Below are 27,702 nucleotides of genomic sequence, written 5' to 3'. Positions count from 1 at the left end.
TCCCTTCCAACCCAAACCATCCCATGATTCTATGATTCCATGGCTTTGTAGAGCCCACAACCCTAAGGATGGAAAAAACATCTGCAGCAGAGTTAAATTAATGCTTTTGCAGACAAAGAGCAGATATGACAGAAAACACATTTATTAAAACTGCTGCACAATGGGAATCTCAATCATTTTCAAATGCCAGCTGAGGGAGAAGTGACTCACATGGCTTGTGTACAGGAAGCCTCTTTGCAGTTTTCAGTGCTGAATTTCTTTTCCTCTGAAGACATCAGGGGTGTGAGTGCTGCTGAGTGGCAGCAACGTGCTTGGCAGTGTTTGGACATGGAGAGAGACGTGGTTCCTGCCCTGCAGAGCTCACAATCTAAATGTGACATGGACAAAACTATCCCAACACATAACAATTGACTGAAATACCATCTGTCAGACATGAGATCCATTTTAACAAGCAACTGGAATACCAAATATATATATAAAGGTTACAGGTGGGACAGAGTGGTGGCTGTGTTCTGTTTGTGTTTTTATGTTCACACAGGCACTAAAGGTAGTGGTGCTTTGCTTGAGAAAGGGATTTTCTTTTCTTTTGGTGGGGTGGCTCCAGCTGGTGCTTCCTGAACAAAAACAAAGAAAATTCAATTAGAATTCAGCACTTCTGTGACGTTACAGATCTGAACTCTGGACAATGCTGTGATGAATTAATTCCCTTGCAACAGATGAACCCGGATTTGGGAGAGGCAGCATGAAAGAAGTGATGGATTTCCTGCCCTGGTGAGGTGCTGGGAAATCCCACCTGCACCTGGTTGGTAAAACCTTTTGGCAGCTACCTCAGAGTCTGAGTCAGCTGGGAATCCAGCCCAGGACAGGCTGGATGGGGCTTGCAGCAGCCTGGGACAGTGGAAGGTGTCCCCTTCCCATGGCAGGGGATGGAACTGGACCATCTTTAGGATCCTTCCCAACCCAAACCATTCCATGAGTCTATGGATCCCAGAAAGAGCATTTTGTGTCTGTGATCAGGAGGAAGTCCCATCACCCAAAGGAAAATCTGCTGGAAATTCCAACTCTCTCGTAAGTTTGAGTTTCTCCCCAGTAAGTGATTTTCTGATCTGTATTTCAGTGCAGGGGAGAAGGGACAGAGGAAGGAGAAAACCTGAAAATTAAAATTAGAAAGCACATGCTGACAGAACTCGAGCAGTGCTGGTGTGCTCACACATCCATACAGGACAGACTCTGCCTTCCAGGTGCTTCCTCTTTTGTGGTTTTAAATTTGGCCTATTTTCAGTAATTTTATACTGAGTCATATTTCTCATCAGGCTTCTCTCTCTTATTTTACTTTAAGTATTCAACCAAATTTTTTTGGTTTTTTAAGTTTTCAACCAAATTTGAGAGAGGAATTCGTGTGAGGCATAGAGCTCCTAGAAGCTGCAGTGGAATCAGTAGCTGAGTAAGAGAGGAGAGGGAATAATTCTTATTCCATGTGAAAGACAAGCTACAACAGCTAAATCTACTTTTGACTCATCAGCTGGGTACTTTGTGCATGGAAACTTCATCCATCCACAACAATAATTACAAAAATGGCAATTTTATCTTACTGTAAGAGTATTTAGAAACTGTGCTTGATGTCTTAATATTTACCTGAAAACCTGTTCAAGAATAATTGTGTCGTAGGGAACTGTACTAAGACTCTTCCTGCTCCTCCACCTCTTCTTTTTCTTCTCCCTCTTCCTGCTTTTCTTCTTCTTCCTTTTTTTTTAATAGAAAATATTTGTGGTTACCATATAGGAATTGGAAAAAAAAATAAAGTCTTGAAATGCAAATCTCTGGTTTTACAACCATTCTATTTCTAGTAAATGCAATATTCTTTGAGATTCAAAAACAGAATTAATGTATAGAGTTTTTACTCTCAACATGGTATGGCTTTATTTTGTGGAGTTTATAGGCACATGCTGGGATATAAGAACCCTCTTCTTAGGTTAGAACACATGGTTAAGCTGCAAATAGGTGCTCAAAATCAAAATAAGAATAATGAAATATGTGTGAATATGACAAAAAGTTTAGTTTTTTTAATTATACACTTCCCTGAAGTAAAGATTCATGGCCCAAGAACTAGACTCCTGAAGGATCTAAAAATCCCCTGGAATCAGATAATATAGCCTTGTTTCTATTTTTAAAGTTCTTATTTCTCTCATTCATGCAGGAGAAATGACACAATTGAAAGACAACAGCCCTTTGCTTCAATCAACACTTATCTGAAAGCTTGAATTTGTGTGACACAGACAACAATCTCTGCGTATTCTTTTTATAGAGTAAATGAAGCTCTACTCTGAAAAACAGCTGGAAATTGCTTTGTGGGCTCCCCTGCTCCTCTTCCAGCCATCTCCTGTCCAAAGGCACTCCCATGTGTATAAATCAGCTTTGTCTCAATCTCCCACCCCTTCACAAACTGCTTGGACTGCAAAAGTGACATGAATTTCTTCTTGGCGTAATCAAATAACCAATCCAATAATCAATAATGAGCTTTCAGCCAGGACTGCAGGTTGTACATGAGCAGCACAGACGTTTGTTCTTCCTCTCAGGCACCTCCTGTCTGAGCAGGAGTCACACCTGAGTTGCTGAAGTTAAATCCTGCTTAAATACCTGCTTGGGAATGGAGCTGTTGGAATCAGATTCCTGGTTTCAGCAGTTTTTCAGGGAAAAACATTGCACTAAAGAATCATTCTGCAAAACCAGAAATGTAAGACAAATTAGAAGTTCTCATGCCAAAGGAGTATTGCCTCTCTGGACATTTTCCCCCAGGAAAGGTGTCTTTTTTATCTCATGAGAACTCTGACACAGGGCCAGCAGAGTGCACAGACAAGCCACATCTTTCAGATTTTACCGACTTCCATCCAAAATTCAAGTCAATTAACTTTTACAGGGAAAAAAAAAATATTCTTTCTCTTGCTTGAAGCATTAGTTGGTGGTGCCAGGGTAACACTAACCAGGCTTGGTGGCCCTCACCAGCCTCTCCAGGAACCTCTGCACTCTGCTCATGGCTCCAGGAGCTTTAGGGTCAGGAAAACACATCCTGGGAGGAGCAGCTGAGGGAGCTGGGGAGGTTCAGGCTGGAGAAAAGGAGGCTCAGAGGGAACCTCACTGCTCTGCACAGCTCCTGACAGGAGGGGCAGTGAGAGGGGGTTTGGGTTCTGCTGCCAATGAAATGACAAAGGAAATGGCCTTAAATTGCACAGAAGAGGTTCAGATTGGAGATGAGAAAAGAAAATGTCCCTGGCAGAGTGGTCAGGCCTTGGGCTGAGCTGCCCAGGGAGGTTTGGAGTCCCTGGAATTGTCCCAGAGGAGCCTGGATGTGGCCTTGGGGACAGGGACAGGGTTTGGGGTGATGCTGGTGGGGCTGGGGTGGCACTGGGTGATCCTGGAGGTTTGGGCAAAGCAGAGAAGTGTTTGAGGATTTGCACCTGGCTGTTAGAAATTCTCATGAGAGAAATATCTCCTTTATGGGCAGAACTGCCTAAATTGTCAGAAGGAGTTTTCACACTGAAAATGCAATCACAGCATGGTGTCAGCCAGTGATTATCAAAGATGGACTTGTCATGGGAGTCCTTGGCAAATTTTATTGAAGGCTCTGTGACAGACAATTTCCATTCCATTTACAGCTTTTAATGATTAAAGGCCCATCTTTGTTCCCACTCAACAACACCACAATAGGACCAATCATTATCTCTAGCAGAATATGACTGTGGTGTGTTTACTTTCATGAATAAGAATTTATCAGCTTTTGAGTGAAGCAAAAGGACTGAAAAAGAATTAAATACACACAAACAAAAGATGATAATAAAATATCCAGGTGTACTATACCCCTGTTGCTGCATGTTCTTCCTCGACTTCCTACAGAAGAGATACAAAAGAAAATGTTAAAAAGATAAATTAAAGAAAGAATATCAGAAATGAGACAGTGTAAACTCAGCAGAAGTTAGACACTGAATTTAGGAAAATTATGTGAAATTCACTGGATTCATTTGGAGATACTGTCCTCCAAATTAACTCACAAAGCACATTCACGCTTAACTTTTATATTGGAAAAGGACTATAAAATCATTAAATTGAGCTCCCTTTTCCTCAGTTACTTCCAATCAAAACTGCTTAATTGGCAAGCAAAGATTTGGAGCTGGGTTTTGTTTCCTTGTTTAGGTGGAGTTTTTGTGTTTTTTGTTTTTTTTTTAATTAGCTAGTCTACAAAATGCAAGTATAATCAGAATTATAGAGTCTTATCTATGCTATATATCATCATTCAGAATCTGGCTTGTGATTCTGTTAAGTGTTGTAGGCTGCAACAGATGCCTTGGCTCAACAGGGAATAAAAAATAATACAAGCTGGTTTTAGACTGTAGATTGAGCAGAAGTGATGAGAGAGATAAAAAAGAAAAAAAAAGTGAATAGAATTTAATGTTAGATCCTAATCTGGCTGTTGGGGGAAAGAGCTGATCCTACACAAAATCCCAAAGACAAGAGGCAAATGTCACAGTGCCACACAGAAGGCAGAGGGGTTGATTTGAGTTCTCATGCAATGACTTAAGGGAGCGAAGTGCAGTGCCAGGGTTTAAATATGGCCTGGGGAATTGCTGAGACAGGATACAGACTTGCATTATAATATGAGTTTTGAACATGTTGCTAAAATAATTTTGCCCTGAAGGGAGCCTAATCTGTACTTGAAAACTGATTTAACTGGGACACCACTTAAAAAACACTCGAACCTCCAAGCTTAAATCTGAAGTCGAAATCAGACAGTGAAACCACAGAAAATTTATTACCAGCACATGGAGTGACCAGCAGGGTCCATGTGAGCTGGAGCTCAGTCTTCTCTTCAAGAAACTCAAAACCAAAGGGACAGACAAAGCAGGGATGGGAGGCACTGCATCCCTGCAGGCAAAACCTGGAGCTTCTGCATTTCTGCATCTCCCAGGAGCAGCAGCAGAAACTGGAGAGAGCTGCAACCTGCACACTGAACATCCCCTGCTACTGAGCACAGGAGGAGCCTCCTGAAACCTGGACCCTCCCTGCAGCCCCAGGGCTGAGCCAGCCCCAGTTTGTTCTGGTTTCTGTCCTGGGCTCACTGGTGAAAGGCTGAGGTGACTTCCAGAATTTTCCACAGTGCTGACATTTCTCCTGCAAAGCCACTGGAGAAAAGCTGGCTTGGTGACACCCCACAAATGGGAGTCATTTTGGAGGTGGTTTGAAGCAGTGTTAAATAAGGCCAAAATTCCAGCACTTAATTCCCACTGGCATATGAATTCAGCCGTGGAACATAACACTGCCATCTTTCAAATGTTTGTGTTGAAAATACCTCTATCCTTTAGGACTTAGCATCCAGTGGAGATACTCTGATGGCAACCTGGCAGTCTTTGAGCATCTTTACTTTCATCAAACCCTGCTCAGGTTTGGTAATGGTATTTTTACTTTCTTTTATAAGCAAAAAATGAGATACAGAGACAAAAGGTGGAATTCATCTCGCTGTAACTGCCTCAGAGTTGCTCTTCTCATCTAACCCTGTCCTCTGTGTGCTGTCTGTAGTGAGTGAGAATAGCAGAATTCCTACAGAATGATTCATGCCATCCCAACAGAAGTGATAATTGGGATGAACTATAGCAAGGCAGGCAGATGCCACAGATAGCAAGGCAGGCAGATGCCACAGCACTGAAGTGATTTGTCCTGGGTGACACGAGAAGTGGGTGGTGGAACAGGGCAAAAAGGTTCTTCTGTGCTCTCTGCTCTGCCTCTCCCCTCCCTGAAAGATTACAAAGAAATCTATTTTCCACTTTTAACTCCAGTCCTTTCTGTGAGAAGTGGAGCAAGGTGCTGGTTGCATAGGAGTGGTGCTGCATGATGTCAGTGCAAAACCTCTCCTCCACAGCTGCCTGACACAATTGCAGACAAATTCCAACATTCTGCTCTCATTTGAAAAGCATTAAAGCAGAATGCCAGCCAGAAGGGCAAGGCACCCAAGCCAGGCAGCAGTTTTGGTTCCTCTTATGAGCCAAAAAAAAAAAAAGGAGTTTGATGGCACTCACCTGCCAGCTGAAATTCATAGCAACGTGAAAAGTGCTTGGACATAATTTTCCTTAAGGAGGAATTTAGTTCCCACTGAGGACTGTCTGCCCTCATCACTGTTTTGAAATTATGAGTGGGACTTCCCAGTGGCTGAGATGTGCCTGAGGGTGTGTGAAAGGCTGTGTAAAAGGGGCTTTTCCAGCCCAACAGTGACCAGTCACTATTTAAAAGGGCATTGGGGAAAGGCCTACAGAGAGGTCTTTCCTCTGGAGAAACATTGCAGCTAGAGGAGAAAAACCCCAAACTCCATTTGTTCTGATCTTTGATGTAAGAGATGATGCATTTGTGCTGGATATTTCCCAGGGACCATCTGATCTCCAAACACAGAACCTGACAAGCAGGCCTGACTCCCTGGGAAGAGTCAGCACCCAAATAAAGCCATCCTTAAAGGGCAACCTGAGCTGCACTTTGAGATCTGGAGTACCAGAGCAGGAGCAGACAGGAAGGAAAACATTGGCTTCCATTTCTGCACTGCCCAGGGGATTCTGCAAGGCCTGGAGAAGTCACTGTCAGATCTGCAGTAAACATTTACAGCCAGATTTATGAGCTCTGCACATGCTGGCCATGGAGAGCAGCAATTTGTTTTTTCACCCAGGCAGGACTCAGATGTCTAGTCCTGAATTACCCTCCATAACTAGACTCTGGTTCCCAATAACCATCAAAATAAAATAAAAAGCTTGTGGTAACAAGAGGCAAAAAGCAGCTGCTGATATTCAAGAATCAGAACAAGTTCCCTGAAGTTTTATCCGGGTTTGATATCATCCTGATATCAAAGAATACACATCCAAAAGACACTCTGCAATCAGTCACCCTGGGGCACACCAGGAGGCCTTGTGGGTTTATGTTCCATGTGCTAAATGCAGGTAAAACCCTCAGGTCACAAAGAGAAAGGAAAAATTACCTGTTGACCTTCTGGTGGTGTCTGGCCAGACTGAGCCTCTTCAGGAGCCCCTTCATCTTCCTTGTCTTCTGTGTGTGCCTCAGTTTCATTTGTTGCATCAGATTTTTCATCCTTGGAATCAGATTTATCTTCTGTGGCTTCTGATTTCTCCTCTGTGGCATCAGACTTCTCCTCTGTGGTATCAGACTTTTCAGTCTCCTGGCAGCAAAGGGGAAGGCATGGTTAGCTTCAGGGCACATAATCAACAATTCATTTCTATAAAATTCTTGAGTTTCTTATTTTGGGAAAGTGTTTTTCTATTTTTGGTTCAGCTCTCAAATGAAAATACCCCCTTTTAGGGTGTATTTCTCCTGTGAAAAGAACACTTGCTGGCATACTGACCAGGTGTGGGGAGAACATGAATTCAAGCACTTCTCAGCATAGCAGATTCTCTAACCTTCCTCTGGAAATTTCAATAGAAACCAAAGTTCATCCTGATGGCACATCTGAGTTTCAGTAAAAAAAAACCCTTTTTCCACTAGCATGAATTCCAATTAAACATCATCCAAAAGCTCCAGGAAAACAGAAGTAATAAAGGATTTCACATTTAATCTCTTAACTTTCTTGCTTAAAAACATCAGGAAACTGTTCCCACACCAGTCACTCAAGTCCATTTATTCCAGCACCATAGCCAAGCACCTCCTGGGAAGTTCTTTATTTGACAAATATCCTGGTGTCCTTTCAGCCAGGTGGCTCTGAAAGGTCACAGTGGCCCCCACACTGTGTCAGACAAAAGGAGACCTCGAGTGGCACAGTAGAAATATGATGAAATGCAAGAGCATGAAGTGCAAAGTCACCTTATTTGGGACAAGCAGTTCTAGGTCAGACATTAGAAAGTGATTTTTCTATTGCACTTTAGGAGCTTGTCAGTTAATGATCATCAAGGAAGAAAAAGATGGATGTATTTAAATAAGCATGGGATAACTGAGCCATGAGGTTGATGTGACAATAAAAGAGGTAAAAAATGTGATCCTCAGATGCATGAGGTGAGACAAAGCCTCCTTGGGATTGCTCTGTGCCAGTCACTCAGGCTCAAGAAGGAGAAACTCAGACTGGAGCAGGTGCAGAGAGGGCTCCAGGAACATCTGAGGGAGTGGAGAGCCTGTCTTATGAGAGGGGGACAAAAAAAGCTTCATTGCTTTAATCTGTTGAAAGTGATGCTGTGAGGGGATATGATGGCGCTCCCAAAATAGATCAGAGTAAACATCAGACAGGGATAGGACAGGGAGGAGGGCTGAGGGAGATGCAAAATGAGTACAAACTGGCTGTGAAGAAAAATTCTAATCATCATCAGCGGGAGATTTCAGAAGTGATCTGTAGTAGAGAAGCTGAGGTAAAGGACCTTAATCATTAAAAGGAAATTTGACTCCTTTTGACAGGTGTTATCTGGGGTTCCTCTGGCACTCAGGGGAGGTCCTGTCCCGTGTCATCCTGAGTCCCACACGCTTTGGGAAGAGCAGCACATCCCTGAGAGGGGACAAACTGCTTCCCCATCCCTGTCACCAAGCCCTTACAGCTCAGCCCCCTGGTTTCTTTGGAGTTTGCCGCTTTTCCATCATTTCATTTGTATCCACACTTAAACAGAAGCCCTCAGTCACATTCCCCTGTCCTTTAAACTTCACAAGTCCTCCTCCAGTGTCCCCATGATGATTTCCTCAGCCAGTGCTCTCGTTCTGCAGAACAGGGCATGGCTGGCTGGCTTTTATCCCCAGAGCTACTGGCTGAGTGCTGGCTTGGGGATCTTTGTCCAGGATGTGCTGTGGGACATAAGAGATGTCCTCCTGCTGACAAGCTCTGCTGGATGGGGACAGAAAGGACAGAAAGGAGCTCAGGAATGTTAGGAAGCAGGTATCACAGCAGTTTGATGTTTTTGCTGAAACCTGACTGCCTGTAAGACTTGGTGCTCTTTTGGCAATTTTCTCCTGAGTTGTGGAAAGTCAGTTTTATATCCAAGCTCCTTGCAGTGAAAAGAGAGTGTGCACAAAGGTCCCTAAGTTCTCCTTCCTCTGGAAGAGGAGCAGGAGCTGATCAAGATGAAAGCTTTAAAAAGCAAAACTTTCCTACCTCACAGCACTTTCACACTCTGTCACACAGCTGCACAAGTGTTGCTGCCAGCACGTGGGGGATGCTGGGGAGAAGAATGAGCAGCTGGGAGGGAGCAGAAGGAGCCAGAGGAAGGAGGAGGGAGAAAAGACAGTTTCTTTTTCTGGCAATATCGTCTCATTTCAAGTGCACATAGAACTGTGAGCTCACTGCACTCTGATGCTGGTGGCATTGTTATTAAAAACAGATCTACAGAGACATTTGTTTGGCTTGGTTATTGTTTATTTTTCTCCCAGAAGCCAAAAAATATTTGAAGATTGAAATATGTAGTAACACAGACATACACTGAATTTCTCTTGTGCAACATTGTGTTAATACATTATTTTCTTAAGGAAATGGCAACTTCTTACAGATATTTTCTTTGCAGAAGTTCCTCGAAAGAAAAGGACAGTGTTAATGAAAATTAAATTAATAGAATCACTACCCATGATTTGGGTTGGAAGGGACCTTAAAGATCATCTCATTCCAACCTCCTTGCCATGGGCAGGGACACCCTCCACTAGACCTGGTTGTTCAGAGCCCCACCCAACCTGGTCTTGAAATAGGTTAAATATTTATTTTCAGCACAAATATTAACATTTCCTTAAAATCCATAAACTAAGTATTTTTGGCTGGGAGATAAAATCCATAAGAACCACAGAGAGCATCCTAATTAAAATGACCCTATTGTGTGAATCCATCTCAGATGAATCACATGCTTAGATCATAAGGCACAAAAAAGAGTTGTAGCTGAGAGAACTAAACTAGAAGTAGCATGTTATCAGCCAGAACACACACACACAGTTCTTGTTAATTATATGGAGAACTCTGACATTCAGAATAGCATTGCCACACTGGCTCTCCATAGAAACACAGAATTTAATTTTCAGCGAATTCAAAATGAAGTACCGCTTCTAAAGATTGGCTGACAGGTCATTTTCTCTTTAAATAAAATGCACATGGCACAAATTTGTAATTCAAAGCAGATTTAGGAGAAGTCTTTTTCCACTAACTTAAGCTTGAGTATCTACAGATTTGGGGATATCAAGATTCTGGATATTAAGATCAAGAATAGTGGGATTAAGGCTTCAAGTAAGCACAATATTTGAAAACAGACCCTCAAATCACATAAATCACTGGGTTCACTGAGTCAGACTAAACATAAAAGTGGTGCCAGGTTTAAAAAATGTACCCAACTTTTGAGGCAGCTGAGACTGACACACCTGACCCCAAACATACAAACTACATTGATTAAAGCTCAGATCTACACGTGCATCCTATTGGGACATCACTACTCAGGCCACTGATCCAAGATTAAACAGGACCTCTCAGAAATCTGTCACAAATTTGAGTGATCTTTGGGTCAGGTATAAGGTCTGAAATCTCAGCCTGCCCTGAACCATGTTTGGAACTAATCTAGACCAGGTATTCCTTCAGGTGAGGAGGTGTTTGGTATTAATAGATTAAATTACTTATTATCACAAGCACTATGTCTGCTGCCTCTCTCAGGCACAGAAAGCTCTTCTGCTCAGCCCTGCTAAAAGATGCTTTAGAAAACACAAAAACCATTGAGGTAAGGAGGGAACAGGAGAGATGATGATGGGAGCTAACAGACCCTTGCTGAAGCACTACAAATATGGATTGGTTTCCTGTAAAGTTACTCAATTTTATGGGCACATTGCACCCTTTAAGGCAATAGATGTACTTGGTATGATAAAATCACTGAATCAGAGAATCACTGAATTATTTGGGTCAGAAAAGGACCTTAAAAATCATCTTGTTTCCTGGGCAAGGACACCTTCACTATCCCAGGGTGCTCAGAGCTCCATCCAACCTGGCCTTAGACACTTCCAAGGATCCAGGGGCAGCCCCAGCTGCTCTGGGAAACCTTTTCTAGTGCATCACTACCCTCACAGGAAGGAAGGAATTCCTAATATCTAATCTAATCTCTCTCTCTTCAGTCTGAAGCCATTCCCTGTGTGTTGTCCCTGCATCCCCTGGAAATTGTCTCTCTCCAGCTTTCCTGGGGCTCCTCCAGGCCCTGCAAGGCCACCCTGAGCTCAGCCCAAAGCTTCTCCTGTGCAGGTGAGCAATGCCAGCTGTGCCAGCCTTTCCTCCCAGCAGAGCTGCTCCAGCCCTCTGCTCATCCTGGAGCCTCCCCTGGGCTCTCTGCAGCAGCTCCAGCTCCTCCCTGGGCTGGATGAAGCACTCAAATATACAGAACATACTAATATACAGAAACAACAGAACATGTGAATCTGCAGAACTTAATGTGTATTTTTTGCACTCAGCAATGGCAATGAATTGGCAATAAATTCAACTACAAGTATTTTGTTGGGAAGTTATAATTTGTTGAGGGAGCCCCAAAAGGTTCATCTGCTTCCTCAGATGGAAGGAAATAAGCTAAAAACAGTCCTGGCCAGGATGCTGTTGGATTGTGCTGTGAAACAGGACCATGGCCATTAAAGAACTTCTCTAGTCTTGGTGCAGTATGAGACAAAAGATGAATGGAAAAAGAAATAGAATGTTTTAAGACAAGAGTATCAAACAGGTTTCAGCTTCATATTAATCTTTGTCATGTCTCAGCACAGTAAAAATCTCTAGAAAGAAAATGCTTACTGCCTTGTGGTGATTCCATGCTTTATAGTTTGCTTCTTCATTCCAGAAAAGAAAAAAACCCAAAACCCACACATTTTTTTAAGAAGGGATTAATAGGAAACCTTGTCATATGTGTCACCATCACCATCTCTTCCACACCTGACTTATAATTCCAGATTTATGCTGCTGGAAATCAGTGTCATGAGCCATCCATTGTGCTTATCTAAGGTGGAGTTGGCAGAGAATGAGGGGGAAGCAGAAGCAGAGCAGAATTCTTTGACAAAGCAGGCAGCCTCTCCTGCAGTGAAGATGCTGAGAAACACCTCTGCAAGAAGTGTGTATGTCTCTCACAAACAGGAATAGACTCTGAAAGGGAGACTATCAGAATTCCACATTTAACAGAGACTTTACAAACACTCTCACTTATTTGTGCTCTCTGGCCTGAAGCTACCACCAAGGCAGCAGTTAATCACTGTAAACAAGACTTGCCTGCTACCAATGGCACTGACAAACAAATCTGCCCAGCAGAATGTACCAAACATATTATTTTCAACATTTCCAAGGTTGTCACGAAGTAGAAACTGTAATAGCCTCTGCTGACAGCTGGGAATGAATGAATTCTAAAAAATTGTTACTTTGCTTCACAGATATGGAATCTACCAGGACCTTGCATGAAGAAACAGATAATCTGTGGAGTGGGAAGGTGGAAAAATGCAATTTTCTTTATCTCACTGATTCTCCACATATCTCTTATAATGACTATAATATGTAATACCTGAAGTCCTTTAAGCCTTTCATGGCTTTGTGGATGTTAATTAAATGAATTCTCACAAGACCCTTGTGAGGTAGGCAAGCCATTTTTATTTCCCTGGGTGGGAGATGGCACAGCTAAAGCAGAAAGTTGAAATCACTCTCCTTATCATGCAGGGACTCAGTGGCAAAGACATTTATAACAACTGGGATATTTCAAACACACCCCTGAGTGTGTTTTCAGCTGTGGCTCTCAAAGCACTTAGCAAAGGCTCCTTTTTTTCCCCCCTCTGCTTTTACAGAAGAGGATAAAATATTTCCAATGGTGTTTCACTCAAAGCTGCTGCAAAGTCGGACCAAGGCAGATCTCCTGCTCCAAGGCACTTCCTCAGCCAGGTCACCACAATGCAGCAGAGTTCTCCTGTGGCTCTGGCTCATCACTCTCTTGATTAATTTCTTTTGTTGGCTCACCCACGTTAAAGATGGCAATGTTTTATGAGCTCAGGATAGCAGAGCTGTAACAGTCTCAGTTATAAAACTTCTAATTAGAAGAAGATTCTAATAAAGAAAAAAACACATCGGTTTCTGTAAAAACCAACACCGGGGGAAAAAAAAAACCAAAATAAAATGTTTTTCTTTTGCCAGAAATGTATTAGAACATTGTCAAAATGTGATGGAGAACCGTGGGCAGGCTTGCCAAAGGGACTTGGTGAAGGGCTGGGTGAGCCCTCTCCTCCTGCAGGCAGAGGGAGAGAGTTCCATGGTGCCAGTGATGGATGGGATCGGTCTCATCCCAACCCTGTGTTGGGGACCAGCACTGGCCCTGTTCAATGTGGTCAGGAGCTAGAAAAGGCTTCTTGTGACCAACACAGCCTAGAAATTATGTGAGGGAGTCTGCAACATAATAAAACACTGCTTTGTGTCAACAACAACAACAAACCCATCAGCTGGAGCCATGGTAACGAGCCTGCAGTGAAAGAAGGCAAGAAAGAAGTATTTTCTGCTATTTACTGAACCAGCCACTTTTTTCCCCCCTAAGAACCCTTTGCTGCTCCAACATCTAACATATTGCTTGCCACTGCCTCTTAAGTGATATGCTGAGTCACTGCCAATATTCATCTTTTATTAAAATCAAATAAATGATCCCCATGAAAGGGCATACCTTTGTGCCTGGAGGAGGAGCAAGGCCCAGGAACGAATAAATAATATTTTCTTCCTTGGCAGAGAAAAAGGATTCAAAATCCTAAGAAAGGAACAAACAAAAACAGAGAATTGGTATCAAAAATCAAACAAAAAGCACAGAAGGAAGAGGCCAGCCCAGGCAAATCCTACATTGATGAGAATGACCATGCATTTGTACAACTGTCTGCATTATCCAAGCCCCAGGAAGAAAACACAGATAAAGGGAGTTTCACACAGAGTGGCAAAATGAATAAATGAGCAAATCTCTCCAGAGACTTACACTTTAATTATATCCCATCCGTGGCAGAATCTGATAAAACTGTCTCATTTTAATGTGCCTCAGCTGTACACTCCAAGGCAAAGCTATTCCCTTTAAATGTAAAAATAAAACTTGCTGTGAGTAAGGACACAAAATACCCTGGAACTTCTTTATGGCAAATAAAAGGCAACAGTCAACATGATAGCTCAAGTGAAATGGTAACAAGGAAACTTCATTTTAAAAAAAGGCAGTCTGGTTAGAAAATGATGTTATTTTCAGACTAACTTAGGAAAGGGTTGTGCTGTTCTCTCTGATATCCATGTACCAGCCAAAATGTCTTGTGCACTGGTGAAATGAAATTATAAATCATTACATTCAATGCCTGTTTTCAGTGGAAATGGAACTGAGAAGATCAGGGATGCCTCCTATCCTGCCAGCTACAGCTTGCATGATCTTTAATGCTTTCACCTGTACAGCATTCCTATCAATTAAGGAAGTTTTGCTATCACTACTTTTGTCACTGGGAGCTTCACAGCTCACATCTTACACAGGTAAAAAGCAACAAGTATTTAAGTTCCACCAGAATCTCCAGTCAGAAGTGAGCGGCTCAGAATCACAGCCAGCTCTGAGACAGGGGACTGAACATGTCCTGCTGAGTCCTACACTGCTGCCTTGATCATGTTATCATCCTTCCTCTAATCCCAAATAACTCCAAGAATAGAAGCCTGTAAATAATAAGGTGCTGAATCATCCTTGAGACTTGTTTGTAAAGCCAGGTTAGGAGCTGAGTTGTTTTATTGAGCTGTTTCAGTGTTTCCAGAGTATAAATTATTGGAAAGGCTGGAGTGGATGGTTTTGAAGTCACTTTAATGCCAACAAGAGTGGAATTGATGACATTTCAGTGCAGTTTGGAAGAGCTTTACAGACAGGACAAATGACAGCCCATTGCACTGATTTATCTGAGGGACAGATTGGCTTTCCCACAGTCACACCCAGTGGCAACTGCTCTGTCTGGGAGAAGCCCTGGAGCACATTTTGCTGCTGCTCCAGGCCACCCATTTCTCAGACCATCTTCTCACCCAACACAGGCAGCGTCTGCACCTGGCTCATGGATTAAGGACTGGGTCATGGATTTTTTTTTCAGCAAACAAGAAAATGAGGATTTTCTGCAATTTGAAGGGCTGGAATTTGACATAGCCACACAAAAACAAGAAACTTGTGCCCTCCTGCACACTACATAAAGCAGTCTGAGCGAATCATGGCATGACATGGCAGGCAGGAGCTGGGGATCAAAGAGAAGACAACAAGGAAAGGCCATGAAGAGGACTTGATATTTTATATGTCTTTTTGGAAAAGTAGCCCGTGGCAAGTGTATTAAAATCCTCCAGAAACACAAAGCCTTGTAGATAACTAGACCTGAGGACACAAGTAAAATGTAGGAATGACCAGGCAAGTCCTTATCAGAAGTGGGTATAATCTTCCAGGATATCAGGGGCTCCTTGGCAACAGGGAGTGTGCAATGACATCCCACAGTAAATGGAAGGTCACTTATTTCCTTACACTGAGGAGGAAGCTATCATGTATTAAATAAGAGATAAAGGAATGCCTACAGCGATCACGGAATAGTTTTTTTATGGTGCATTTGCAGCCATGCTTTACTAATGGTGACTTGTTCACATCTCCATTTGCTGAATGACTAAAGATTTCTGTTCCCATGGCAGGCAGTAAGAAAAATAAGCAGAAGCAATTTACTGCAGGTAAGCAATTATATTTTATCTGTATGAAAAGACATAAATGGTCTAAGTGGTGCAATTTGTTAACTGGCCATCAGCAGAAAATTCTTCCCCTAGTGCTGGGTACAGCACCAGGCCAGAGCACACAGAGAGAGCATGGAAACACCATCTTTGGAGGCTTTTGGAATTCAGATGGCCAAAGCCCCAGGCAATACAAGCTAACTTTAAAGCTACCCTGCTCTGAGTAGCAGGCTGGACTACAAACCTCCAGAGGTCCCTGTATTTCCATAAATTTGGCTTTAGCAGTTACATAAATTATAGAATCATAAAATGGTCTGAGTTGGAACGGGACCATAAAAATCATCTCATTCCAGCCTGGGCAGAGACACCTTCCCCTGTCCCAGGTTCCTCCAAGCCCCAACATCCAACCTGGCCTTGGACAATTCCAGGGATCCAAGAGCAGCCAAAACTTCTCTGGACAACCTCTGCCAGGGCCTCAGCGCTCTCACAGGGAAAAATTTCTTCCAAAAATCTAATCTAATCCTACTCTCTGCCAGTCTGAAGCCATTCCCTGTGTGCTGTCCCTACATCCCCTGGAAATTGTCTCTCTCCAGGTTTCCTGGGGCTCCTCCAGGCCCTGCAAGGCCACCCTGAGCTCAGCCCAAAGCTTCTCCTGTGCAGGTGAGCAATGCCAGCTGTGCCAGCCTTTCCTGCCAGCAGAGCTGCTCCAGCCCTCTGCTCATCCTGGAGCCTCCTCTGGGCTCTCTGCAGCAGCTCCAGCTCCTCCCTGGGCTGGGGCAGCTCTGCAGGTGGGCTCTCACCTGAGCAGGGCACAGGGACAAAATCTCCCTCTCACTTCTGCCCACCCTGCTGTGGATGCAGTTCAGGACACGGTTTCTGGGCTGCAAATGCACATTCCAACATCAAATAAAAGTCTTACCTAATAATTCAGAGGTGTTTGTTAAAGTACATACAAGGGTACTTTATTCTACGGATTTCAGTTTACAGAAGAAAACAGAGATTTCAGCTTACAAAGAAAACCAGAAGTTTACATTTCCTTTCTTTCCTAGTTTTCTAAGGGTTTTTGTCAAGCAAAAGCAAAGACAAGAGCAACAGAGTGCTCAATATATTTAGCAAGTGACACAGATGCAGACGTCTGTCTAGACATGAGCAAAGAAGCAGCTTAAGAAAAAGATCAAAGAAGGACATAATTTCCAGCACTGTTGGATTAGAATGGATACTTGAAATTGGTGCTGTAGCCAGGCATACAAAATGAATCAATTTCTAATCTATTTCTTCAAGTGGCAATACCAAAGATCTGGGAGAAAAAAAGATCTCAGCTATTTAATCAGGTATTTTTTAGTTTTATGCTTCTGTGACCTTGTGAAAACGCTGCTCCCAAACAGTGTATCTTTATAAAAATCCATCTATAAGAATCCTCCACTTTACAGTACAAGCTGTGGAGTGGAGCAGCTCTTCATGGTCACCCAGAAAATGAAGATACAGAAAATGTGTCAGCAGAAAAGCAGATGTGCAGAGGAACTGGCTTTGCTTTCTTATTGTGTTATTCTATTCTAGCACAAACAGAAGACTCCTCACCGGTCCCCCTTTCCTTTCCACTACTGCAAAGATTTCACTGAACTGCAGCAGAGGACACTGGACAGGGTCCCAAAGGACCATTCCTCCAAAGTAGGAATCATTGCATCACGCTGATCCACTGCTTCTGACCCACCTTTAATGAGATAATGAGGTGATCTCTTGAAAATGACATATTTTCTGACATCTGACTTGAACTTTCTTTGCTGTACTTTCTTCTCTTACACTCATCCCATCTCCAGTGGATGCAGAACAGAACACATTTTACAAAATCCTAGATAATTCACGTGGGAAGAAACCTCAGGAGACCACCTAGACCAACCTCCAGCTCAAAGCAGGGTCAATACTGAATTCAGACCAATAATTCACTTTTTGCCACAGCCCTTAAAATAGTTGAATATTGTCATGTCTCTCTCCAAACCCCTCTTTCTCAGATTAAGGAAGGAAATATTTAATCTTGACTTTTTATCTCCCAAGGCCATCATGATGTAATGTGTACACAAGTGCACATGTATGAATGGGAAGCAAACATTGGTAAGAACAACTGATAAAACCATTGATAAGAAGGGAAATGTGGGAAAAGAGTGATCCCAGAAAGAGGAATAGGGAGAAATGAAATGTAACAGATTTGATCTAAAAATAAAAAAATTTAAAAAGGACTAATTGTGAATGAAGAAAATAAAAATTAGCAGGAAGGAGAAAGGGAAAATATCTTACAAAAAAATGAAAGAGGTGTAAAGAGCTTGACTTGTTTAGTCCAGCAAAATGAAGATTAATAGAGGATACAATTCCCATTTACAAATATACTGGGTTGGGGCTGTTGAAGCTAAAGGGTGATTTGGGCATAGCAGGAAATGGGTATGAACTCTCTGCATTTAGCCAGACTACAAATTCAAAGGTTTTTAGGTGCCACAAGAGTGAGCCCCTTAAAAACTGATGAGAGTAATGTATCTTAAAAGGGCTTTCATGAATTCAAGATACTGCACTGGAGTCACACAGACCCTTGCAATCCTCAGGGACATTTTTAATAAAATGACTGAGGCTGAAGGAGTGGGACACAGGGGAAGATGCATCAGATAAACATTAACCAGCCTAAAACAATTCTGGATTTCTGGATGGCTCCGCTGGCCCTGCACAGGCTGCGCAGGGAAGCAGAATGCAAATCCCCAGGGTTTGATTGTAGAATATGTCACTTGGGAGGATTTTGCAGCAGTTTGGCAGCCCCTGGCCATGTTCTCAGCCCACATCACACTCCCTGTGCAGCTCCCTCGAGGCACCTTCCCCTGGGGAGAAGGGTAAGGCTCATGCACTGATATGAATCTCATGACTTTATTTATTTGGAAATAATGATGCCATAAATTAGGCTTTGCTACGCACCCACTGGGATCATTAGCTCTGAGCTTTCAGAGCTGGGTACATTAGAATTCTGGAGACTTTTAGACTTATTGTAAATTTGATTCAGTTTTTAAATCAGTAGCTGCAACTTCTTTCCCCATGGAGGTGTTTTTGCAAAGGACTATTTCTTCACTTGAATTTATTTCAATATGTAGATTATTTGCCTTCCTGAAATAGCTTCAGACATGCAGTAAAAACTGTGTATTTATCATTTACTGTCAAGACTGACCAGTTGCAACACTTTATAAGGCAATTATTCTTTAATTCCTTATATACTTCTCAAAGGAACATCAGAAATATTTATTGCAGCACTGGCTGCCACAAAACCCAGAGTAAGATATATCAAATTATACTTTTTATTGGCGCAGACTGGATGCTGAAATGCACATGAGCTCCAACACACCAACTTCTCTTTTAGGAATTCTATGAGAAAATGAGGAAACAGCTGCACTCCAATATTGATATTATGAACTTTTGCTTTGAGAGCACTGAAGTTAATTCTGAAAACTCAGTGGCATGAAAATCCCTGCTGCCCCAGTACAACCTTGCAGGAGTTCACACTGGATTTGTGCAGTAACTCCAAACCAGGCTCACTGTGTTCCCTGCATTCCAGAGCACTTTGCAGGTTCAATCTGGCCAGCAGATCTCAGCACTTTCCAGACTGGGCATTTCCACCCAGAGTAGGAGAAAATCAAAGGTCTCAGATTATCTCTTTTGATTCACAGTCCTAATATTCACGCTGCAACATTATTATCTTTCTCTGCTTTGAACAAACTGTCTCAAGAGAAAGAACCTGTTATAAGCACATATGAAAATATAAAAGCATCTGATGAGTACTACAGTTGCTGTTATGAAGGGTTGAATATTTATTGAATAAGCAATATGATGCCACTAATTCAAACCACATTCTACAATGATTCCAGTAAACATTCCTATTTATTTTTCTAATATAATGGAAAAAGAAGATTTCTATTCCCAGCCTCTGGTACCTCAGATAGCTACTTGTTGTCCTTGAAGCCCAGATAGGTCCAAACAAACAAAATATCAACACTCTCCATCAAAATTAACTGAAACTTCAAGAACTTTCTCCAGCCAGTTTTCCCTCCATGCATATTTTGATCTCAAAAGTAATCTTCTGTTTCATTGCTTTTCTGTCCTTCAAAACTGCTTCCCGAGAATTGTTCTTTCACAGTGAATCTCAAATTGTTTTAAGGAGTTTGACACTTCCTGTTAATGGAAAAGAGGCCCTTTCTGTCAGAAACCACTCTCTGAAGATATTTAAATTTCCAAACAGCTTCTTACCCCGCAGTACCGCTCCTCGTTGAAGATCTGTGGAGGGAGGGGAATTCCATTCTGAGGCTTTTTTTCACCTGGGACATTCTCTCTCATCCATTTCCTGTTGTCCTCATCTCCTGCTATGTCCATTTGCTGGAAGTCAATCTTGTTGGCCTCTAAAAAGCCCACGACTTCTTGCTGTTTCTTTTTTATCTGGGTAGGAAAGAGGGAGAACAACATTCCTTCTTTAAAATGAAAATGGTTTTCTAAGAGCAACTGCTGTTACAAGAACTCAGGCAAGTTTGTCAAGTTTAGAGAATCTTTTAGGTTGGAAAAGGCTCCAAGATCATTGAGTTTAACCTTTGACCAATCCTCACCTTGTCCCAGAGCTCTGAGTGCCACATCCTGACCTTCCTTGGACACCTTCAGGGATGAGGACTCCAAACCTCCCTGGCATCCTGTTCCAATTCTTTTTCCATGAAAAAGAATCGTCCTGAAAGTTGAAAGTTCCTGAAGTGGGATTCACTTTTCCAGTAGCCCTCAAACTTTTTGAAGCTGAGATTCAACACTTTCTGTCAGCACCCAGAGTGCTGCCACTACATCCCTCCCACCACACTCCCACCCCCCAGCTTCTTCCTTTCCTCCCTGGATGCAGTGACAACTCCAGCTAAGAAATGAGGCTCAGCAGGAAGCCTCCTACTGTGTTCCCAGATCTGGGAATGTGGTGTACAGATACCTATGGTGATCCTGCCTGAAGTCAGCAAAGGTCAGAAAATGAACATATTTTCCTCAGCATGTTATAGCCTCCTTCTTCCTCCCAATCACAAGTGGCATTCAGCTTTCTGTGAGCTACATTTGTCTTGTCTCTGTTATTTAATATTAGGCATAAATACATTTCACAGAATTAGAATCACACAGTAGTTGGGATTGGAAGGCATCTTCCACTCCAACCCCCTGCCAAGGCAGGGTCACCTGGAGCAGGTGACACAGGAAAGTGTCCTGGTGGGTTTGGAATGTCTTCAGAGAAGGAGACTCCTTGTTCTTCCTGGGCAGCTGTTCCAGGGCTCTGCTACCCTCAGTATAAAAAGGTTCTTCCTCACATGGAGGTGGAACTTTTTGGGTTTTAGTTTATGGCCCCCGCTCCTTGAGATACAATATATAAATATGAGTTAAGGCTCAAGAAAATCCAGCACAGCTGAGCTCCTGTGCTTAAATAAATCCCCCATTACGGAATGACATTCCAGTTGGACCACAAAGAACATGTAATGTGCAAATAAAGCTTGTTACACACAGCTTCTGCAACACCTAAAATTCACTCATGGCCCTTATTCCCTCTGATATTGGTTCTGTGCAGGCACTGAGCTTATAACCCATCCCTTTACTCTGAAAATGTAACACTCACTGTATTTCCTTAGTAAAGGAATGCTGCTCCTGAGCAGCTTTTAAAGAACTTGCCACCAGACACAGCTTGAATGAGGCATCAAAGTAATTTTTATATCTTGTGATTTGAAACCATGTCCTCCATTTTTCAGACATCTGAATACCTGAAATTAAAGTGACACCAAGCTAGTGTAAATCAGAGAGACAGGCAATGAGATGAGAAGTAAATCAGGGATTATGTATTTCCATAATCTAATAAAACAGAAGAGCTGAAGTAGAGTGATAGCCTATTATCCTGAAAGGATGAATTCTCATGAGTAGATAAAATTTCTTTTCCTCATACAAACAAAGAAGCATCTATCTATACACAGGCTTGCTTATAAAAAAATAACAAACCTAAAATTCTGTACACTTTTGTGACAACAACAGAGGTTTGCAGTGAACTAAAGAAAGTGAATGAAAACACTAATCCAAAGTGGTCAAAAGCCATGCAGTTGACAGAGTTCAAAGCTGCTTATTTCTATTCTTATTTTCTCTTTTTAAGCAGAAATAATCTCATTACTGCCTATTTAGCTGCAGAGTTATTTGCAGAACACATTCAGGCAGCAGAAAGGATTGCTCAAGGGACATTTCACTGGAGAAAGTGGCAGGATAATGTTTGTATAAATGGTTAATAAAATCTGCAGGAGCCAGCAGCAGGAGTAACATCACATGCTCTGAGAGCCAGGCCACTCAAGTGCTGTCAGCTGCAATTGCAGGGTCAGCCTGTCCCTTTGGACACAGGCACTGCAGGAGATAGGGCTCCTGGAATAACTGCTGCTCCAGACAGACGGTGCCTCTGAGGAGATAATGGACATGGAGCCAGAGATTCTGTTATTGTTCTGCTCCCCTGCTTATATCACTTTTAAACCTGGCTTAATAATTTCTCTTCAGTTTGAGGTTCATAATGCACAGAAGGCTCAGGCAGCACCAGGCCTGAAAGCAAAATATTGCCTGAAAAAATTAATGCTGAGTGAAGTTTCATGGAATTATGCTGCTTAAGGAAAAGGCAAAGAGCTTCTGACTATGACAATGAGATAAACAGAGCAGAGGATGTGCTGTGTCTTAGGGCTCACCATTACTGGGGTTAGGCAGAGCAAAAGACTTGGCATACAAGTGAGTGTGAAACCACAAAGCAAAACTTTGCTGTGGGTGGAACTAAGTGGGCAACCAAAAAAATCTCTCCAGCAAGCAGCACTCACAGAGGGAAATTTAGGGTGTAACAACACAGAGGACATGCAAAGGCTTTCCCAGAATGGATGAGACTGCAGGAGCTTGTTTGTGCCCTCCCTTGTCTGTCTGGTGGCATGGGAAGAATTCAAATTACTTGGGCATAGATTACTTGGAAAGTGGTGATGAGCAGGATATTATTTCAGCAATGCCAGTTTTTCTTTCAGCAAAGCTTGAGTTGCACCATCCCTAGCGACTAGTTCCTCAAAATAATAATTTTAAAATTTGTTTTAAATAATTGTTATTGAGCAAGAGTGTAAGAATTGCAAGAGAGGTTGTGGACTTTGCATCCCTAGAAGTGTTCAGGGCCAGGTTGGATGATAGAATCACAGAATGGTTTGGGTTGGAAGGGACCTTAAAGATCATCTCACTGCACCCCTCTGCATGGGCAGGGACTCCTTCCACTGTCCCAGGCTGCTCCAAGCCCCATCCAGCCTTCCACTTCCAGAGCTCTGCTCTTCCAGGGATCCAGGGGCAGCCACAGGCTCTCTGGGAAACTTGTTCCAGGGCCTGCCCACCTTCACAGGGAAGAATTTCATCTTAATATCTAATCTAACCCTTTATTCCTTCATCTTAAGGCCATTCCCCCTTGTTCTGTCCCTGCATCCCCTGGAAATTGTCTCTCTCCAGCTTTCCTGGGGCTCCTCCAGGCCCTGCAAGGCCACCCTGAGCTCAGCCCAAAGCTTCTCCTGTGCAGGTGAGCAATGCCAGCTGTGCCAGCCTTTCCTGCCAGCAGAGCTGCTCCAGCCCTCTGCTCATCCTGGAGCCTCCTCTGGGCTCTCTGCAGCAGCTCCAGCTCCTCCCTGGGCTGGGACAGCTCTGCAGGTGGGCTCTCACCTCTGGGGCACAGGGACAGAATCACCTTCCTTGCCCTGCTGGTTATGCTGCTTTGATGCTGATTTGAAGAGGGGAAAGTTCATAAAATGTCACCGAAACCACAGGAAATAGAAGTATTTTAGAGGTGTCATAACCATAAGCAGCAGGAAGCAAGACTGTAAGACATCCTCTGTGAGATATGAATCCCCTTTCACCCACAATTTAGAATCTTGCAGGATTCCAAATTCTAAACACCCATGTGACTAGCAACAACATTAATTTTTTTTTATTGTTTGCTCCAAGCCAAGCATTTAGTGCTTTTTAGTGCTATAAATAAGTGTATCCACTTCTGCCTGCCTAATGAATAGTTCAATATCAGCTACGTCTGGAGCAGAAAGATAATAAAGCTGGAGATATTTAAAATAAATTTCTGAAGCATCGAGGGGAAAAATACAGACTGCAGATTTGCTCCAGAGCCACAGTGAATTATTACACTCCTGCATCTGATCCACAGCACCAGAATGTCACTAGGTTCACTGCATTCCCTTGCACAAAGTATTTATTAACATGAAAACCACTTGCAGTGACTAGGGTGACCATGTAGTACATAAAATAGAGTCTTTTTCATTCTTTGCCAATGATCCTCTGCTGATTTACACCAGAGGCTGGGCCCATCTTATACTGAGTTCAAAATCAACACCAGGCATTTGATGGGACCAGCCACCAAATTTGAAGAGTTCACCAGTGCAAATAGGACAATTTAAACTTTCAATTTAAACTGTTTAGGGATTAAATTAATTCCTCTCAGGAAAAGCTTTACATGTTTGATACAAAACTTCTATTCAATAGGATTTTAGTGATATATTGAGGTTTGTGCTAACTCCCTGTGTGAATGAATTTTATTTTATATATACCAGAACTCATTAAAGGTTCATTGCAAGGATACCTTCCATCCATCTTCATCAGAAAATGTGGAAAACTGCTCCGGGTGTACTTGGCATTGCAGTTCAGAATCAGTGATCTGAACACATGCTGAGATTGCTACAGATATACACACACCCAGCACAGCAGAAAGGAGCAAATACAGAGGAATATTGCCCTGTGAAGATTCCATCATTTTCTTTTGGAGTCTCCAGATCAAAACAGGCCAAACAGGAGCAAGAAGAGTGCCCATGCACAGCACATGGCAATTTATAAAGTGAATATTTTATTACAAATTGTGAGCTACCAAACCTGAAATTCCCAACTTCCTCTTCTTTTTTTTTTCCTCTTGTATTTGAAGTTTATTATTAAAAATTAAAAAAAAATTTAAAAAAATAATGCTAAATATCAATAGTAATTTTAGAATGTAAGGCTTAGGAACAGGCTGCTGAGAGAACTGCAAACTTCCTTAGCAGCATTCCAACTGGGACTTCAGTGAAGGATCCTTGGTTCATTTCCTACAGATGATGGTCCCATAAATGGGGGGTGTTTTTTGGAGCTTTTCCAATCTGGAATCTTCTTAAAGAAATGCAGCTGGTGTCAGGGAGATAGAGATGTAGTTAGAGCTCTGTGCAAGCCCCAGCCAGTTTGTTTAGCCGTGTCACTGGGAGGGAGAGACGGAGGGAGTGCCAAAGGAAAACTGCAACCTGAGCTCATCTGGGAACTGGATATAAAAGGAAACAGTCCTTTCCCGGTTCCCACCTCCCACGGACTTCCAACCTCCCTACTACTCACATGCCCTTCCCTTCAGCTGATACTCTCTGCTGACAGCTACAGCAGTAGATCTCAATGCTAAAAATCATCAGTATAGCATTTCAACAGACACACACACACCAAAAAAAAAAACCCAACCAAAAATCCCAGCCAAACACCAACAAACAAACAAACAAAACCCTAAAACCCCAAACAAACAAAACCCCAAACAAACAAACAAAACAAAACCCCAAAAAAACCCACCCAAACCACAAAGAAAACACCAAGTAAACAAAAAACCTCCCAAAGCCCAGGAAAAGAAGGGGTTTGGGAAAGAAGTTTTTCTAACTTTATCCAGCTCCAGGTTCTTTCTTAGGCAGAATTCCCCCTTTGCAGGATCAGTGTCCTAAAGTCTCTTTTAAAAACAAACAATTTATTTTCTGCTGTAAAGAGTCCATCGTGGCTTTTGCACAAATACAATACCCACAATACAATACCCACTGTTTCCCTCTTCAGTTTATATATATTGCAAATACTTTCCCAAACAGCAGTAAATCTATGAAATGACAGGTAATTTAGATGTAAATGTAGTCAAAGCTCACAGCCAAGCCAGCCTGCACTGACAGGAATTCTCTACACCTTGAGCAACTTTCCAGAATAAGGTGGTCAGGGCAGAACAAAACTAAGGTTTATTCCTGCTAAGAATTCCAGTGGGTTTTTCATCACATGCAGGCTCTTTCCTGGCATTTCGTAGGCTAATTCCCCATTCTGATCCCAGCGGTAAGAGCAGGATGTTAAAGGCGTCACCTACCGCCGTAGAGCCCGAAGATGTGGCCACAAAGACTTTGATCACCATGCTGGCAGCGGTGGGAGTGAATCAGCAGAGCAGCCCTGCTCTCCACAAGTCACCACGATCCCCGGAGGAATACAAATGTTCCGCAGCTCCTGGGCTAAGCCGGGTGCTAAATGGATGCCGCCTCCCCCCCGCAATCCGGCTGCTTTGCCCTCTCTCCCTCTCCCCGGGGTCCCGGGTTTTCCCACTCCATTGGCTCTTGGGTATTTTGGGACGAGGATTGGGCAGTAAGAGGAGCCAGAGCAAGGGGTTTGCACCTGCCCCTGGCCTTATTGCATTAGATTGACAGGGTGGCAGCCCAAAAAAGGCAAGGGAGAGTAGTGCACCAATGAGACAGGGCTGGAGAAATATTTGGGAGAGGGGGAAGGGACAACTGAGAAGGGAGAAGGGACGGGGAGCTGGCAGCTTCGTGCTGGGGGCAATCCCAAAGCTGTCGGGTTGCATGGGAAAGAGCTTTCCCAGATCACTACAAGGCTTTGGAGTCGTAGCTGGAAATTTGAGGGGAAGGGGAAAGCAAGGGGAGCATGGATGCAGTAGTAATTATAGCAGAGATCATATTGAAATAAGCCTTGGTTACAAACATTCTCAGCTTTAAAGAATTCAGATGATCACCTGCACTGCAGGGCTCAGGGACTTTCCTGACATAAATGTGTGTCTGACACTGCCTGATACTGATTTGCCTGACTCGATGTACCCAGGACCTATTGGTGCATTTTTTCCTCCTTCCTGCATCAAAGAAGATGTAAGAAGAGGTCCAGAATACTCAGCAAACAATATTCTCCTTCTCCTGTGTTATCCAGGATGCTCTTTTTCTCCATCTGGCTGTCACCTTCTACCCCAGAAATCACCACAATTCAGTGCCTGCCTGCACATACTTGCTGAAGGCGGTCTCTGGGCATGAGAGGCATTTGAAGAATGTTAAATGGTCGCAGATTATTTTCAAATTTTAAGGGCCGAGTCTGTCTGTTTGTGCTGTGAGCAACATGAGCTTAGTAAAGCTGACCTTGTGCCAGAGGTGAAACTGGACTAGGTTTTAGAAAAACATGTTTCACATGTTAAGATTGAATATAGTAATGTCTGATTCTGAAAACACTTAAAATGGATTATAATACTTTATTACTCGAATTTATTAGGTAGGGCTAAATACACTGTTACATACTTATAAAGAGTAAAAATGCCATTGAGTTTTTAAAAGAGTAAAAATTTTGCTCTTTATAGTTATAAAGAGTAAAAATGCTGTTGAAAGGAAGTTTTTTGTCTGTGTTAACCAGTATGCTAAGCTGGAAATGCAGTACTCCATGTATGGAACTGGCATCCTGAAAAACTCCACTGAAAACTAAAAATAACAGTATGGGTAGTTTACTGTGGCTCACCATCTGTCATTTCTTTTTTACTTTTGAGGTGTAACAGGAGGTCCAGCAACAAGTCTATTAGAAGTAGATATTTTCAGAGTATTTTCCTGAAAAAGAACAACCACAAAAAAACATTGAGAAATGAGAAAACATTATTGTTGCCTGAAAATATTACACATGCTTGTGTAATCCCAGGAGATTTTATATGTGAATATAGCCTGGGAAAAGACTGGCCATTTGGAATAGAATGTGTCCAAATTATTTGGTTCTCTATGACTTGAAGAAGTACAACCAAAGGATGAAATGGTCCTGGGCTTCACAGCATAATGATAATGAAAGTGATAGTGGTAATGATTAATAATTTATCCGAGAATCATAGAATAAACTGAGTTGAAAGAGATCTACAAGGATCTTCAAGTCCAGCTCAAGGACCTGCACAGCAC

General features: G+C 42.6%; 1 protein-coding gene across 1 annotated transcript; it reads right to left on the bottom strand.

The window, feature by feature from the left end:
• Positions 1-126: 126 nt before the first annotated feature.
• LOC311151189 (adapter SH3BGRL-like) lies at positions 127-26,125 on the bottom strand. Its single transcript, XM_084201468.1, has 7 exons — positions 25,866-26,125; positions 19,943-20,128; positions 13,638-13,718; positions 7,007-7,204; positions 3,856-3,885; positions 1,636-1,743; positions 127-614 (listed from the first exon to the last, which is right to left on the bottom strand). The coding sequence occupies exons 1-6, from the start codon at positions 25,908-25,910 to the stop codon at positions 1,678-1,680; spliced, it is 606 nt and encodes a 201-aa protein (XP_084057594.1). The 5' UTR covers positions 25,911-26,125; the 3' UTR covers positions 127-614; positions 1,636-1,677.
• Positions 26,126-27,702: the final 1,577 nt, after the last annotated feature.

Source organism: Fringilla coelebs (genome assembly GCF_963513975.1).
Source record: "Fringilla coelebs genome assembly, chromosome: 2".
Taxonomy (NCBI): domain Eukaryota; kingdom Metazoa; phylum Chordata; class Aves; order Passeriformes; family Fringillidae; genus Fringilla; species Fringilla coelebs.
Note: the sequence above shows the minus strand (reverse complement) of the source record. Positions and strands in the feature narration are given on the sequence as shown.